Source organism: Amphimedon queenslandica, unplaced genomic scaffold (genome assembly GCF_000090795.2).
Source record: "Amphimedon queenslandica unplaced genomic scaffold, v1.1 AMPQUscaffold_13340, whole genome shotgun sequence".
Taxonomy (NCBI): domain Eukaryota; kingdom Metazoa; phylum Porifera; class Demospongiae; order Haplosclerida; family Niphatidae; genus Amphimedon; species Amphimedon queenslandica.
The window spans coordinates 97,732-114,164 of NW_003546424.1; the positions used below are offsets into that span (position 1 = coordinate 97,732).

The 16,433-nt window shown below is 35.0% G+C and overlaps 3 protein-coding genes across 8 annotated transcripts in view; 1 reads left to right on the forward strand and 2 right to left on the reverse strand.

Moving 5' to 3' along the window:
• LOC105313225 (golgin subfamily A member 6C-like) lies at positions 1-1,395 on the forward strand. The gene is made up of 6 exons (XM_011406470.2): positions 1-176; positions 228-432; positions 517-758; positions 823-1,041; positions 1,099-1,187; positions 1,235-1,395. The coding sequence occupies exons 1-6, from the start codon at positions 54-56 to the stop codon at positions 1,266-1,268; spliced, it is 912 nt and encodes a 303-aa protein (XP_011404772.1). The 5' UTR covers positions 1-53; the 3' UTR covers positions 1,269-1,395.
• LOC100635151 (N-acetylneuraminate lyase B-like) lies at positions 1,284-5,689 on the reverse strand. Of its 6 annotated transcripts, none has more exons than XM_019998096.1 (13): positions 5,469-5,686; positions 5,287-5,402; positions 5,101-5,213; positions 4,983-5,047; positions 4,861-4,931; positions 4,726-4,813; positions 4,618-4,672; positions 4,492-4,567; positions 4,195-4,433; positions 3,086-3,113; positions 1,733-1,836; positions 1,631-1,679; positions 1,284-1,581 (listed from the first exon to the last, which is right to left on the reverse strand). In XM_019998096.1, exons 1-13 carry the CDS (start codon positions 5,597-5,599, stop codon positions 1,433-1,435), a joined length of 1,284 nt encoding a protein of 427 aa, XP_019853655.1. In that variant the 5' UTR covers positions 5,600-5,686; the 3' UTR covers positions 1,284-1,432. The 6 variants fall into 6 exon arrangements, with proteins under 6 accessions (XP_019853655.1, XP_019853656.1, XP_019853658.1 ...); XM_019998097.1 differs by having other exon boundaries at positions 1,733-1,814; positions 3,064-3,113; XM_019998099.1 differs by lacking the exons at positions 1,631-1,679; positions 1,733-1,836 and adding an exon at positions 2,877-2,925 and having other exon boundaries at positions 2,982-3,113; positions 5,469-5,687.
• Positions 5,657-16,433, reverse strand: part of LOC100635275 (uncharacterized) — a 26,526-nt gene continuing 15,749 nt past the window's right edge. Inside the window, exons 53-62 of the mRNA XM_019998085.1 lie at positions 9,068-9,222; positions 8,486-8,949; positions 8,270-8,382; positions 8,093-8,218; positions 7,368-7,937; positions 7,171-7,307; positions 6,994-7,114; positions 6,853-6,948; positions 6,672-6,794; positions 5,657-6,616 (exon numbers count right to left, since the gene is read on the reverse strand). Of these exons, the coding sequence (XP_019853644.1) occupies positions 5,754-6,616; positions 6,672-6,794; positions 6,853-6,948; positions 6,994-7,114; positions 7,171-7,307; positions 7,368-7,937; positions 8,093-8,218; positions 8,270-8,382; positions 8,486-8,949; positions 9,068-9,222 (2,768 nt within the window). The 3' untranslated portion in view covers positions 5,657-5,753. The remainder of the gene's footprint in view (positions 6,617-6,671; positions 6,795-6,852; positions 6,949-6,993; positions 7,115-7,170; positions 7,308-7,367; positions 7,938-8,092; positions 8,219-8,269; positions 8,383-8,485; positions 8,950-9,067; positions 9,223-16,433) is intronic.

Consider the following 16,433-nt stretch of genomic DNA (forward strand, 5'->3'; position numbering starts at 1 on the left):
CAAGCGCCATTTTAGGTGGAGCTCAGTTGCAGTTGTTGTTACTTGGCGTCAAGATGTCAACTAAAAGAGCCAGTGCTAGGAGCAAGAGACATCACTTGATGCCTACAGCACAGAGCACTGGAGAAATAGAGAGGACTAGACAAGAAGCAGTGGCAATGAAGTCAAAAATCAGATCAGTGAGTTGTAACAGAGCCTAGGACTTTTTGATGATTCTTCTTTTATTTTAGTTAGAGCTTGAAGTGGAGACCTTAAAGCAAAGGCTTGAAAGTCTTAGAAAAGCAAAGAGCACGACTATTATAAAGAGGGAGAGAGAAGAAGTGCTCATACAACCACCAAATCTTGGCAGACGTTTCTCTGCTTTAGACACCTCTTCAAATTCCTTGACAGCCTCAAAGCAAAGCTTAGCATCAAATAGCCACTCAGAAATGGAAGGTAAAAGAACCGATATATCATAATTTTACAATACATTGCTTGCAAGGGAAAAGTACATGTAATTAAGATTTCAATGTTTAATAGGAAAATCTTTAATGCTGCAAGAAGAGTTGCAGCAGAAGGAAGCTAAGTTGAAAGAAAGCAGAGATGAAATAAATAGATTATCCAGTCATAAAGTAAAGTATGAAGAGAAGATAGATCAACTGCAAATAGAGCATCAAGGAATCGTAAAAGAACTTAAGAACAAACTGCAAGAATGTCAACTTGAGCTAAAGAAAGAAAGTGAGAAGCAGCCAGCAAAGAAGGAAATTAATGTGCATGTCAAGGTAAAGCAAATTTTAATCTTTCTGTAGAGATTTTTAAATGTTAAATGCTTTTAATAATATACAGTGTGTATCTTTGGAGGAGAAGGAGGACTTGTTGAAAGAAATGGAAAAGTTACGCATTGATAACAAAGAACTTGCCAAACAATTATCAGATATCATAGATGTTAATGTTCAGCTAAGAGAGAGCAACCAACTACTGCAAGAGAAATGCGAAGTATTACTGGAGGAGCTTAGTGTGAAGGAGGCAAAGTGGACAGAGAGAGAGGAGAAGCTTCAAGCAGAAGTGAGCCAATGTCAGAGTAAATGATGTTTATTTGATTTTTGGAATTATTTTCCTAAGATTCGAAGACAATGGGGTGAAAGATATCACGAGTGGATAACAAAAGCTGAGAAGAAGATGGAGGAATTGCAGAAAGTGAATCAACTATTGTAAGTGATTATTATTATGTAGCAGTATCACTCACTCTATCATTTAGACAAACATTGCTTAGAAAAGAAGCTCCAACGTAACAAATAACAAGTTAATAAAAACACAACAATATTAATAATAATTTTAGGAATCAATATAACAATAATGTATCCTAATGATAATACTTCTAACAATAAAGATACCAGCCAGTGGTGTGTAAAATAAATCTAATTTCAGGGGAATTAATTATAATAGGTTGTTAGTCTTATGCCCAGTCAAAGAAACCAATGGACTTCAGATCAGTCACTAGTGAGCCATAGTCTTCCACTGAGAGTGGAAGAAGTGGCAGACGTGGTGGACCAACATCAAATCCTCTAGCCTTTAGTATAGCTTTACCAGCTCCAACACCTCCAGCTAAAAACAGAGAGAGTGAAATTATTATTATTTCCACTAATAGTCGTACCAATGCTTGCATATTTCCTTAGAATCATAATGGCATCATCAGATCTTCTCTATAATCAATAGAATGTCATTATAAGAATGATCACAGCAGTGTAGTATTTACTTGCTCTCTTAGGGCAGATTTAAGATCGCCTTCTTTAAAGTATTTGAGGAGTCTGTTGTTTAGTAGACCACAGTAATTATATGTAGAGCCAACTGCAGCTATACCACCCATTGCTAGTGAAGCCAGGAGTTGCTGCAAAATTATACAAGAAATTAGATCAAAAAATTAATGGCTAGTCCAGAAAACAATTATTGATTTCTGAAACGTGCTGTGTATTCTGAGCTGATTTTGACCAAAATACAAATTTTTGCCTTTGGTCTTTGATTAATTTTGTCAAAAATGGCTAGGAGAGAGTTTTCCATTTTTAATGTTTTTTTTCTAATAGATATACATGTCCTTATGTTGCATACCAAGTTTGAGCTGATTCTGATTATAATTTGATTTTTTAATGAATTTTTAAAGTTATTCAAAAATTGGACCAACGACCATGAGTTATTAGTAACGCAATAGCATTACAAAGTAGGATTCACTCTAAAATAAAATGGCTGCCACATGACAAGCAAAAAACCCATTTGTTCAATTGTCACGAAATTCGTGACAAACAAAAACCCATTGGTTCCATTGTCACAAAATCCGTGACAAGCAAAAAACCCATTTGTTCCATTGTCACTATAAATCCAGGGCTATCACCAGATTTTTGAGTAACTTTAAAAATTAGTAAAAAATCTAAATTTGATCAGAATCAATTCAAACTTCAATGTAGTAGAATTATGTAGTATCACTCACTAAGAATCTACAAACATTGCTTGGAAAAGAAGCTCCAACATAACAATAAAACATCAATAAAAACACAACAATTATTGATAATAATTTAGGAATCAATATAATGTATCCTAATGATATTAATAATAATACTTCTAACAATAAAGATACCAGCCAGTGGTGTGTAAAATAAATCTAATTTCAGGGGAATTAATTATAATACGTTGTTAGTCTTATGCCCAGTCAAAGAAACCAATGGACTTCAGATCAGTGACAAGTGAGCCATAGTCTTCCACTGAGAGAGGAAGAAGTGGCAGACGAGGCGGACCAACATCAAATCCTCTAGCCTTCAGTATAGCTTTAGCAGCTCCAACAACTCCAGCTAAAAATAGAGAGAGTGAAATTAAAACGATACAGGCACTATTTCCACTAATAGTCGTACCAATGCTTGCATATTTTCTTAGAATCATAATGGCATCATCAGATCTTCTCTATAATCAATATAAAGTGCCATTACAAGAATGATTATAGCAGTAATAATATTTACTTGTTCTCTTAAGGCAGATTTAAGATCACCTTCTTTAAAGTATTTGAGGAGTCTGTTGTTTAGTAGACCACAGTAATTATATGTAGTACCTATTGCTGATGAACCACCCATTGCTAGTGAAGCCAGGAGTTGCTGCAACAATTATACAAGAAATTAGATCAAGATAGCTCCAGAAAATGAATATTAATTTCTGAAATTTATTTTGATCAAAATTTTGATCAAAATTTGGGCCAATGACCTAAGTAGGAATAAAATGGCTGCCACATAAGAAGCAAAAAGAAATTTGGTTCCATTGTAATAAAATCCATGACAAGCAAAAAACCCATTTGTTACATTGTCCCAAAATCTGTGACAAGCAAAAAACCCATTGGTTCCATTGTCACAAAATCCATGACAAGGAAAAACCCTTCGTTCCATTGTCATGAAATCCATGACAAGCAAAAAACATAAGTTCCAATGTCACAAAATCCGTGACAAGCAAAAAACCCATTGGTTCCATTGTTACAAATCCGTGACAAGCAAAGTTCCATTGTCATAAAATCTGTGACAAGCAAACACCCTTCGTTTCATTGTCACAGAATCCGTGATAAGCAAAAAACCCATTTGTTCCATTGTCACAAAATCCGTGACAAGCAAAAAAAACCCATTGGTTCCATTGTCACTATAAATCCAGGATTTTCACCAGATTTCTGAGCAACTTTAAAAATTCGTAATAAAATCCAAAAAATTAATCAAAACTTAATTCTACACAACATAAGAACATGTATACGTATCAGAAAAAATTATAAAATTCTCTACTTTTCATTTTTGGCAAAACTTGGCAATACAGGGACTTTGGCCCAATTTTTGAGCAACTTTAAAAATTCGTAAAAAATCCAAATTTGATCGGAATCAGCTCAAACTTTCTACACAACATAAGAACATGTATATGCATCAGAAAAAATCATAAAAATGAGGAATTCTCTACTTTTCATTTTTGGCAAAATTTGACCAAAATCCCTGTACTATAGTACAGGGTCATTGGTCAAATTCCGTCAAAAATGGCTATGAGAGAATTTCCCATTTTTATATTTTTTCCTGATACATATACATCTCCTTATGCTATATATCAAGTTTGAGCTGATTCTGATCAAATTTGAATTTTTTATGAATTTTTAAAGTTACTAAAAATGACCCTGCGTAGCATGGCTGCTGGTACATGCTTTTCCCTTACCTCATCCCTGCCATACATAATTGGAAAGGACCCTTTCTCGCAAGCAAGACAACGAGTAAACTCCATCATGTCCTCGTCGGTATACTTGAGTCCCCGCAGTGTTGGTATATCAGTCACTGCCGCCTTTAGGAGGTCCTCCATTGAGAACTTGACGCCAGTCAGCACAGGAATATGATAATAGAATAATGGAGTATTAGGAGCTGCTTCGCCGACCTTTTGAAGATAAAGGACAAGAGAGTCTAAAATAATACAAAGAATAGGAATTCATTTTATGATCATAATTATAGTGAGGCCAACCAAGAGATGGAGGCTTGATGTAAGAAGGCGGCATAGCTCCAATTGCAGCTGCACCATTCTGTTCAGCATGCATTGCCTTTTTAAGAAGAGATTGCGATTAATAAATAAATTTAAATCCATTTTTACCAGATCACAGGTGCTCTTTAAACTCATACTTCCAACATGAATAATAACAGTCATCCTAAATAAATTTTTATTTATAACAATGGCCTCTTCTCTCTCTCTCTGTCCTACCTCTTCCCAGCTACTTTGAGCCATTCCTCTGCAACCAGTTTCCTCTCTTCATCAGTTAGACTCACTCCCTCTCCAGTGGTACCATTAACTAGACACAGCATGATAAAAACAAAATGGCGGCGGTGATTAAATTACCAAATACAGAGCGAACTCCTTGCTTCAACAAGAAATCAGCATAGCCTCGTATTACACGAAGATTTACTTCACTAAAAATAACATAAAGTAAGTATACTAACAAATTACTATGTTATACTGACCCATCAGAGGCAAATGGTGTAAATGTAGCAGCTGTAAGACCTTCTATCTTTGTCACATCAAAGCCCTGGCATTAAAATATTAAAAATAATAAAAAGAAATAAAATTTTATCCTTATACTTTTTGTTTGGGTTCGGCAGTGAGTGTTGGAGAGTAGGAGAAACTTGGAGATGGTAGCTTTCTAGTAGCTACTAATGGAGTCCGCATTAATGGAGAAGATGAACCTGAAGCTACTAAAAGAATTAAATAAAAACATGCGAGCTTTTGGCTAAAAAATAGCAGATTAAGCTCATACTAAAAACTCACTTTTTGATTTCTTGTAACCTTTCTCTGGACTTGATAGAAGGACGACCGGAGATGGCGTGGTAGTATCTGTCTCAGTTGTTGTCTGAGTCTTTATTAACATGTTAATGTACAGCTTTCTATGTATGGTCATGGTGTATGGGGAGACATTTATAAACAAGTGGTTTCATGGTTCTTCTCTTTACCTGTTTGCAGCATCAATAGGTCCAGGGTTCTTACCAGCATTTTTCAAAGCATCCCTCAGCTGCTCGTTGGTGTATGATTCGTATTCTCCTTCTAAATCAGCTTCTTTTCTTGTCCTTTTTTTGGGAGGCATACTGAATGCTTTCTTTGGCACCACACCTATAAAGTAAACCTCCGTATATTCCCACCGTATTCTCCAACCACGTGCTCTCACGTGGCTTCTCTCAAGAAATTTTTCAATAATTAAATTAAAACATTGTACATGACATAAAAATAAAGACAACAGATTACATTACTGACTCATCAGTTATTTGACAATCCTTCTGAGTGACCTTCTCTTCCGGCTCCAAATACACAGCATTGCTCACTTGATACATATCTTTTTTATACTTCTTGTTAATCCTTGCCAGTATAACCACTGCTATTACTAGCACTATCAGTGTAAGGAGACTACAGAAGCAGGCAACACTGACAGTGATGTACACAATGTATGATGTTCCACTTCCTGATATACCAGTTGGTAACAATTCCACAGAAGAGGGAAGAGAAGGGATAGAGACTCTCCCAGTTGAAGAGGGAAGAGAAGAGAGAGACACTCTCCCAGTTGAAGAGGGAAGATAAGAGAGAGACACTCTCCCAGTTGAAGAGGGAAGAGAAGAGAAAGAAACTCTCCCAGTTGAAGAGGGAAGAGAAGAGAGAGAGACTCTCATAGTTGAAGAGGGAAGGGAAGAGAGAGGGACTCTCCCAGTTGAAGAGGGAAGGGAAGAGAGAGAGACTCTCCCAGTTGAAGAGGGAAGAGAAGAGAGAGACACTGTCACAGCTGAAGAGGTAAGAGTAGAGAGAGAAGAGAGAGAGGAGAAGAAAAACTCTGAGCTACTAAGATGACTAGCTTGTGTATTATATTGATGAGTAGATGAAGATAAAATATGAGTATTTATTTCAGACGACTGGCTTACAAGCAGAAGTGAGTCCGATATTGAAGGTTCTATGTTAAAAGGTGATGAAGAACTTAATAATTTCTCACTGGACGGCACAACTGAAGGAAGATTAAGAATGCTTGATGATGATTCAATAACAGAACTGGTATAGTATAAAGAAGAAGTAGAGTATATGAAAGAACTGGCTACTCGGCTGCTGATTAAAAATTGAGCTATAATATAAAGAAAAAATAGTAATATTATTATTGCAATTATTTTACTGCTTACTTTCATTTCCGATGCCACAAAAAGGCCCACTAAAGCCATCAGTGCAATTGCAAAAGTAATCACCAGCATGTATGTAACAAGGTGCATCATTAAGGCAAAGATTATCTTCACAGTCTTCATACACTATAATTTTGCAAATAAAAAGAAAAATGTGCAGCTTTCATGCAATTATTATTATTACCTGGTATTTCACAGAATTCTCCATCATAGCCATTGGAGCAATAACAAGTGTCATTTCTTACACAAGCTCCATATTCACAAGATGGTTCACATACAGCTGCAAGTTAACATGGAATAATAAAATAAAAATTATAATCAATACTTGGAATAAATGCTTCTTCTATTGTCCTCTGTTCTTCTTCAGTTTCTTTCGTGGCTATTCCAATGGCAATATTGTTAGTAGCAGCAGCATCAAACAAGCAATACTGATCCTCGCCACAGGCCTGTCAAGAAAAAAATGAAAATACTAAATAAGCTAAAAATAATTATAGTCCCAGACCTCTTGAGCTTCTTCTTCAAACTCTTGGTTACGAAACTCAACTTCAAAAAGAGGCACAAAATCAGGTTTATAGAAAGTGTGCCAACCACCATTGCTCCCATAAGTGAATATACTGTACCTTGGATCATGGATCATCCCTAGATAAAGATATATACAATAAAAGCATTAATAAGTTTGTAGTAATTATCCTTCCTTACATGTTAATCCAAACTTGTAATGTATCTCCCTCAATGTAGCATTGAGTAATAAAGGCACACTGGAGTTCCTTGGTAACAGATCATCACTTGTGTCTGTGTTATAAGAACCAAGGAGACCCTCAGTTTTATCGTAATAAGTATCAGTCACAATTATAGAAGCTTCCAGAAGGACATCAATTTCCTTTACAGTGATTGTAATGCCAGTGTTCAGCTCAGCTGATGCTGTGGTGTTATCAATGCTTGTTAGAGTCACGTTTCTAAATTCTTGTTCTCCAAGTTCGTTAAAATTTATCTCATCACCATTGACAAGTGTTATGAGTTTATGATTAAACAGTTCAAACTGGACCGTGTCAGAATAAGCATGTCTGACCACAACTGCAGTTATAACTGTCCCTCCTTCATCTTCAAAGTCAAATCCAGTACGATTAGTTTGTTCAGGTTCCACCATTCTCGCTTGCAGCATCAAATCGGAATGATCCAGTGATTGTAAGAGGATGAATTCACCGTGTCCATTAAAAGTAAATTTATGTCCATCCAGAGACACTAAATGTGGATCACCAAAGACTCTACCTATTAATTAATTAATAATGTATGATAGTCAGAGTGTAAATAATGGCAGGAAGATGCATTATTTTATGAACTCTGAGCACCATCAAAAACCAAAGGCTATGGTCCAATTTTTGAGCAACTTAAAAAATTCATTAAATATTCAATTTTGATCATACCTATAGAAGTTCTGTCAGGCCAGTCCATGCAGTTGTCATTGGGTCTTTTGGTATAATATCTGTTACACGCTTTAAAGAAACCAGAGCAACAAAGATAGAAGGGAGTAACATCAAACCTTAAATGACCTGTATAACAAAAAGAAGAAAGATTTGATGCTAATAAGTATATGAACTTACCAATGATAGATACCCAGTCATTTGGATACACTCTGTACATCCTTCCACCTCCTATTCCTGTTAAAAGTCTGCCTCTATCATCATAGCAGCACTGCTGACTGGAGCTATAAGATCTAATAATAATATAGACAAGTGCTTATACTAGTTTTACAATAGGAACATTTGTATAGACAATTATGCATTGATATAATAAAGGTGCATCTAATTTAAGCCTACCCTATGCTCCTTTCTCTGAAGCAGCTTGCAGCTTTTGATTTCTTAAAGAAGACTCTACTAACAGTGAATTGGAACGGAGTCTCTTTCCTGTACCTACTGTCACTCATCATCTGCAATAACGTACAAGGACATGGAGGGAGCCTCCTTGGCAAGCTCTCAGCTCCATCATCATAATTATACCATCTCTCACAGGCCAGCCTCTTTGAAGTGTCACGCTCAATTTTACGAACAACGTAACGCAAAACAGACTTAGTGACCCTGTTTATGACTGCAGCAAGAGGTGGTGGGACACTGCTCTGTGGATTGACTGATACTGATAGTCTTATTTGTACTAGTCTAATGCTTAGTGCACCAATCTCTGGATAGTCTGGGATTGTTAGTGTCTTTTGTGATTGAGCGTTAGGAATGTTAGTAGCAAGAATGGTCTCTTCTTCCCATTCACTTCTACCACTATCAAACAGGATCTGTATACAAAGAAAAAAATACAAAATTTTACTTTTAAAATTAATTCATGGAATAGTAAAAATTGTCACTGATTTTATTTGATACATAATGTATTGTATTTGTAGCAATTAATCGTACCATTGCAATGCTAATGGTAACATCGTTGACTGGAACAAGACCTTCAGTCATGTCTAGTGGGTTCCAGCTGATACTGAATGTCTCGCCCACGCCGAGTGCAAACTCTTCAGTAGTCGTGTTAAATGGATCCTCAAAGTCACTCACAAATGGTGAAACTAAAAGAAACAAGTGCACAATAGCCAATTGATAATAGCAAAGCAATAATAAATTGGTTTAATAATATCAATGACAAATTTTGAATAGTGTTTGTAAGTTAAAGTCACACTTTCCCATTGTCAATTATTCCCAAAAGAAACTGAACTACAATAATCTTTTAAATAACAAACAACACTACTACTCAAATACAACTAAACATTATGCATTATGAATTAAATTTGATGTTTATATTGTTCTCCTGTTGGTTGTGCCTGAACTCTTCCAATTGTTCAACAGGATCAAAGTTTACATTGTTCTCCTGTTGATTATGACAGAATTGTTCATCTTGTACAATGTAGTTAATGTTTGTATTGTTCTTCTGTTTTTTGTATCGATCCTCTTGTTCCATGTACCTCTGGTAATGATCATCAGCAATTTGATGAATATTAACTTCATTCTCTCTCACACGATACTTGTAACGTTTAGCCAGTATCACAAACACTATCAGGATAATAAGAAGCAAGACAATTTTTGTTAGATGGTAGTATAAATTTGAGCAGATACCCTGATGCTGATAATGGAAAATAAAACTCAAACCATTTTTTATACAATAACCAATCTGCCATGAAGTGTACCATATGCCCACCATCAATCCTCTTGTCTGCACTGGTGACTGAGCTACTACAAACTCTAGTGAAACAGGATTCGCTAATACATAAGATATTCCCATAAGTATTTGTGAAACAAGCTCCTTCCATGTATTGTTCAAAAATGGTAACATAATAGGAATTCTTGATAGTAAAGCAATGACTAGTCCAAGACTCATTCTACGTAGCACATTAGGGACATACTTATAGAAAAAGACTCTAAAGAAGTACAAGTACATCATTATTAGTATAAATGAACCAATAAGATGTATGGCATTATTTGACAGTAGGCAGACTGCAAAAGAAGTTCCATCATCCAAAAAAAGATAGTTAAACTCTAAGCTGAGGGAATACCCAATTATTGCAATGAATAATGGTATTATATGAAAGAAAGTCTTTACATCTTCTACCTCTTCCACTGTGAATGGTCCACCATATTTATCTTTACCAAGGTCTATTCTTGAAGGAGCCTCTTCCTCCCAGTAGGTCAGAGCACTACGATTCTCAGGATACTTGTGCTTCCTGGCATAACACAATACTCTAACTATCAATTTGATGGGATTCTTGATCAGTGACATGTTCTCCAGTTTGTGTTTGAAGAATGAATGAGATACCAGTACAAGAGATACAGCTACTCCTGATAGTATAAACATGATCAAATTATGATATTTATAAGTATCAGAACAGTTAGCCAAATGGAAAAGTGAATGCTGGATTGGCAAAGCAGCACAGTGCCAATATATCACAGTGCTTAGTTCATCAGCTGAAGCTCCAACAAGTTGATCAATGGTATACTGAATAATGTTAGCAGTAAACAAAGCAAAGCCAATGCACTGAATCAGGCTATATACTAACCACAGTGCTTCATTAGAGACATCATAGTTTTGTATGATAAGCCCAATCCCACTTATAATCCATGATATAAAACACAGCACTGTACCAATCAGTATAGCTTTATACCTTCCAATCCACACATCAGCCAATAGACCAAAGAAAGGAAAAGAAATCACAGACCCAATATAAAAAATAGATTGCATACAAAAATTAAGCCTTACAATGGAGAAATACAAATTAATTCCGAATTGAAAGTTCAAAAGGTGATCCCAAAAAAGAACTAAGGCAGCTGCAAAAGTGGTAATGAAAACAAATTTAAATTTCCTTGCCATGACAGAAATGGTCCTTTACGCTTAATATCACAACAACTTATATAAGCATACAATGAAACTAAAAGCATACATTCTTATTTGTGTAAACAAAATGCAGTTACATATAAGCAACCTTTACTACACGTAAAAAAACAATATAATTATTCTTACATCAATTATTATTTTGTGTACAAATAAACTCAATAAAATAATTATAAATCGCAGAATTAAGAGATAGTTGAAAAAAGAAATTTCTATTTTTCACAGCATAACACTTAGTTAATGAAATTGAAAGCATCATTAACACAGCAGTTGTTTTTGAAAGTACATTGCAGTAAATCACACAAAAATTGCTAATAATTAATTTGAGCTAATGTCCATACTGTTGTCCTGGTTATTGTATTCTTCTTCTAGTTTCATATAATTTTGATATGTACGATCAACAATATGATAAATATTGATGTCGTTCTCTCTCACACGATACTTGTAACATCTAGCTAATAGTACAAACACTATCAGGATAATAACAAGCAGGACAACTTTTGTGACATAGTAATAAAAATCTGAGCAGATAACGTGATGTTCACAATGAAACATAAGACTCAAACAAATTTTTAAAGTAGCACCAATCTGACATGAAGCATACCATAGGCCCACCATCAATCCTCTAGTCTGCACTGGTGACTGAGCTACTACAAACTCCAGTGAAACAGGATTGACTAAAACATAAGATATTCCAAGAAGTGCTTGTGAAACAAACTCCTTCCATGTAATGTTTAAAAATGGTAACAAGTAAGGAATTCTTGATAGTAAAGCAATGACTAGTCCAAAACTCATCCTACGTAGCATACTAGGAATATACTTGTAGAAGAAGACTCTAAAAAGATACAGGTACATTAGTAACAGAAGTAAGGAACCTGTATTATACAGGATGTCATTAGATTGCAGGCACGCTAAAAATGAGGTGTTGTCTTTAGATAAATGATAATAATGTTCTTTATTTAGTACATACCCAATTACTGCAATGAATATTGGTATTATACGAAAGACAGTTTTCACATCTTCTACCTCTTCAATTGTGAAAGGTCCACCATATTTATTCTTACCCAGGTCTAGTCTTGAAGGAGCCTCTTCCTCCCAGTAGGTCAGAGCACTACGATTCTCAGGATACTTGTGCTTCCTGGCATAACACAATACTCTAACTATCAGTTTGATGGGATTCTTGATCAGCGATATGTTCTCCAGTTTGTGTTTGAAGAATGAATGAGACACCAGTACAATAGATACAGCTACTCCTGATAGTATAAACATGATCAAATTAATATATTCATAAGTATCAGAACAGTTAACAAAACTAAAAAGAATTGACTTAAGTGGCGAAGCAGCACAATGCCAATATATCACAGTGTTTAGTTCATCAGCTGAAGCTCCAACAAGTTGATCAATGATATACTGAATAATGTTAGGAGTAAATAAAGCTAGGCCAACACACTGGGCCAAATACGCTAAGCCAAATGCTAACCACTGCAATGCTTCAGGGCCATCATAGCTTTGCATGATAAATCCAATCCCAGACATAATCCATGATATAAAACATAATATCATACCAATCAGTATAGCTTTGTATCTTCCAATCCACACATCAGCCAATAGACCAAAAAAAGGAAAAGATAGATAAAGCAAAGACTCAGTATAAGTAAAAATTTCAATATGACCATCAAATTTCAGATAGTACCAATAAATTCCAAATTGAAAGTGCAAAAGGTGATCCCAAATAAGAACTATGACAGCTGAAAAAGAAGTAATGAAAACCAACTTAAGATTCTTTGCCATAGTCAGGTTCCTTCACAGGACAACAGAAACTGAAAGCATGCTGCACTAAGTTATCACTGAATGATGTTTTTAGTAATAAAGTATAATAAAATAAACAACAAACAAACTAATTAACAACAGAGATGATGTCTATATTGTTCTCCTGATTATTGTATTCTTCCTCTTGTTTGAAATAATTTTGGTAAGTACGATCAACTATCTGAACGATATTAACTTCATTCTCTCTCACACGATACTTGTAACGTTTAGCCAGTATCACAAACACTATGAAGATAATAAAAAGCAAGACACATTTTGTTAGATGGTAATAGAAATTTATGCAGTTATCCTGATACTGACAATGGAAAATAAGACTCAGACAATTTTTTAAATCAAAGCCAATCTGCCATGAAGCACACCATATGCCTACCATCAACCCTCTAGTCTGCACTGGTGACTGAGCTACTATAAACTCCAGTGAAACAGGATTCACTAAAATATAAGATATTCCAAGAAGTGTTTGTGAAACAACCTGTGTGAATATACTGCTTAAAAATGGTAACAAGTAAGGAATTCTTGATAGTAAAGCAAAGACTAGTCCAAGACTCATTCTACGAAGCATACTAGGAATATACTTGTAGAAAAAGACTCTAACAAAGTACAAGTATATTAGTATAAGAAGAAGTGAACACACAGTATGCAAGGCACCATTTGATAACACACAGACTAAAAAAGAAGTGTCAAGATAGTAATGTTCTGCACTTAAAGAATACCCAATTATTGCAATGAATATCGGTATTATACGAAAAACAGTCTTCACATCTTCTACCTCTTCCACTGTGAATGGACCACCATATTTATCCTTACCCAGGTCTATTCTTGAAGGAGCTTTTTCTTCCCAGTAGGTCAGAGCACTACGATTCTCAGGATACTTGTGCTTCCTGGCATAACACAATACTCTAACTATCAGTTTGATGGGATTCTTGATCAATGATATGTTCTCCAGTTTGTGTTTGAAGAATGAATGAGACACCAATACAAGAGATACAGCTACTCCTGATAGTATAAACATAATCAAATTAAGATATTTATAAGCATCAAAACAGGTAGCAAAACTAAGAAGCAACGATTTAAGTGGCAAAGCAGCACAGTGCCAGTATATCACAGTGTTTAGTTCATCAGCTGAAGCTCCAACAAGTTGATCAATGATATATTGAATAATGTTAGCAGCAAACAAACCTAGGCCAACACATTGGGTCAAATAAGCTAAGCTATTTACTGACCACCATGCTTCAGTAGGAGCATCATAGTTTTGTATGATGAGTTTAATCCCAGACATAATCCATGATATAAAACACAGCACTGTACCAATCAGTATAGCTTTATATCTTCCAATCCACACATCAGCCAATAAACCAAAGAAAGGATAAAACAGTACAAATAATACCCAATATAATAAAAATTCAACTTGAGAACTGGGTTTCAGAAAATATGAACTGGAACCATTTTGAAAGTATAAAAGTTGATCCCAAAGTAGAACTAAGACAGCTGAAAAAGAAGTAATGAAAAGTTTCCTTGCCATGACTAAAGTATTCCAAAATACATAACACTTTACAAGGAAAATAAAAGTATATAACAATCCTTATAAAGTTGTTTATTTTGAAAGTGTCAACTTTAAAGTTTATACTAGCAACTGTTATTTATTGACTGAATTTCCCGTAAGAATGACAGTGAAAGCGCAATCATGCATGACGAATAGCAAATTGCTACAATATTTTGCAAGCAAAGCATAATAATATTGACTATGTCACTAACTGTATCTGTATTGTGTTATTCCACTAAGAGTAGCCTCACTCCTCTTAATAGTGATCCTAAGATCAGTCAATCCAATATCATGAGCTGGTGGTACTACACAGAGACACTGGGTCTCGGTCAATATCAATATCAATGAAAAAATTTGATTAGCGTTTGTGAGTTAAAGTTACGCTTTTTCATTGTCAATTATTCCCAAAAGAAACTGAACTATAATAATCCTTTAAATAACAAACAACACTACTACTCAAGATACAACTAAACATTATGCATTATGAATTAAATTTGATGTTTATATTGTTCTCCTGTTGGTTGTGCCTGAACTCTTCCAATTGTTCAACAGGATCAAAGTTTACATTGTTCTCCTGTTGATTATGACGGAATTGTTCATCTTGTACAATATAGTTATTGTTTGTATTGTTCTCCTCGTTTTTGTATTGATCCTCTTGTTCCATGTACCTCTGATAATGATCATCAGCAATCTGATAAATATTAACTTCATTCTCTCTCACACGATACTTGTAACGTTTAGCCAGTATCACAAACACTATCAGGATAATAAGAAGCAAGACAATTTTTGTTAGATGATAGTATAAACTTAAGCAGATATTCTGATACCCACAATGGAATAAAAAAGCTGTAAAATATGATAGAATACGACCAATCTGCCATGAAGCATACCATATGCCCACCATCACTCCTCTAGTCTGTACTGGTGACTGAGCTACTATAAACTCCAGTGAAACAGGATTGACTAAAACATAAGATATTCCAAGAAGTGTTTGTGAAACAAACTCCTTCCATGTAATGTTTAAAAATGGTAACAAGTAAGGAATTCTTGATATTAAAGCAAAGACTAATCCAAAACTCATCCTACGTAGCACACTAGGAATATACTTGTAGAAAAAGACTCTAAAAAAGTACAAGTATATTAGTATAAGAAGAAATGAACATCCATTATGCAAGGCATTATTTGATAACACACAGACCAGAAATGAAGTATTATTATCATTGTTTAAATAATGTTCTTCACTTAGTGAATACCCAATTATTGCAATGAATATCGGTATTATACGAAAGACAGTCTTTACATCTTCTATCTCTTCTACTGTGAATGGACCACCATATTTATTCTTACCTAAGTCTAGTCTTGAAGGAGCCTCTTCCTCCCAGTAGGTCAGAGCACTATGATTCTCAGGATACTTGTGCTTCCTGGCATAACACAATACTCTAACTATCAATTTGATGGGATTCTTGATCAGCGATATGTTCTCCAGTTTTTGTTTGAAGAATGAATGAGACACCAGTATAAGAGATATAGCTACTCCTGATAGTATAAACATGATCAAATTAAAATATCCATAAGTATTAAAATAGGTAGCAACACTAAGAAACAATGATTTAAGTGGCAAAGCAGCACAGTGCCAGTATATCACAGTGTTTAGTTCATCAGCTGAAGCTCCAACAAGTTGATCAATGATGTACTGAATAATGTTAGCAGTAAACAAAGCTAGGCCAACACACAGAGTCAAATAAGCTAAGCCAAATGCCAGCCACTGCAATACTTCAGGGCCATCATAGATTTGTATGATGAATGCAACCCCAGACATAATCCATGATATGAAACATAATATCATACTAATCAGTATAGCTTTGTATCTTCCAATCCACACATCAGCCAATAGCCCAAAGAAAGGAAAAGATAGATAAAGTAAAGACTCGGTATAGGTAAAAATTTCAAAATGATCATCAAATTTTATATAGTACCAATCAATTCCAAATTGAAAGTTTAAAAGGTGATCCCAAAAAAGAACC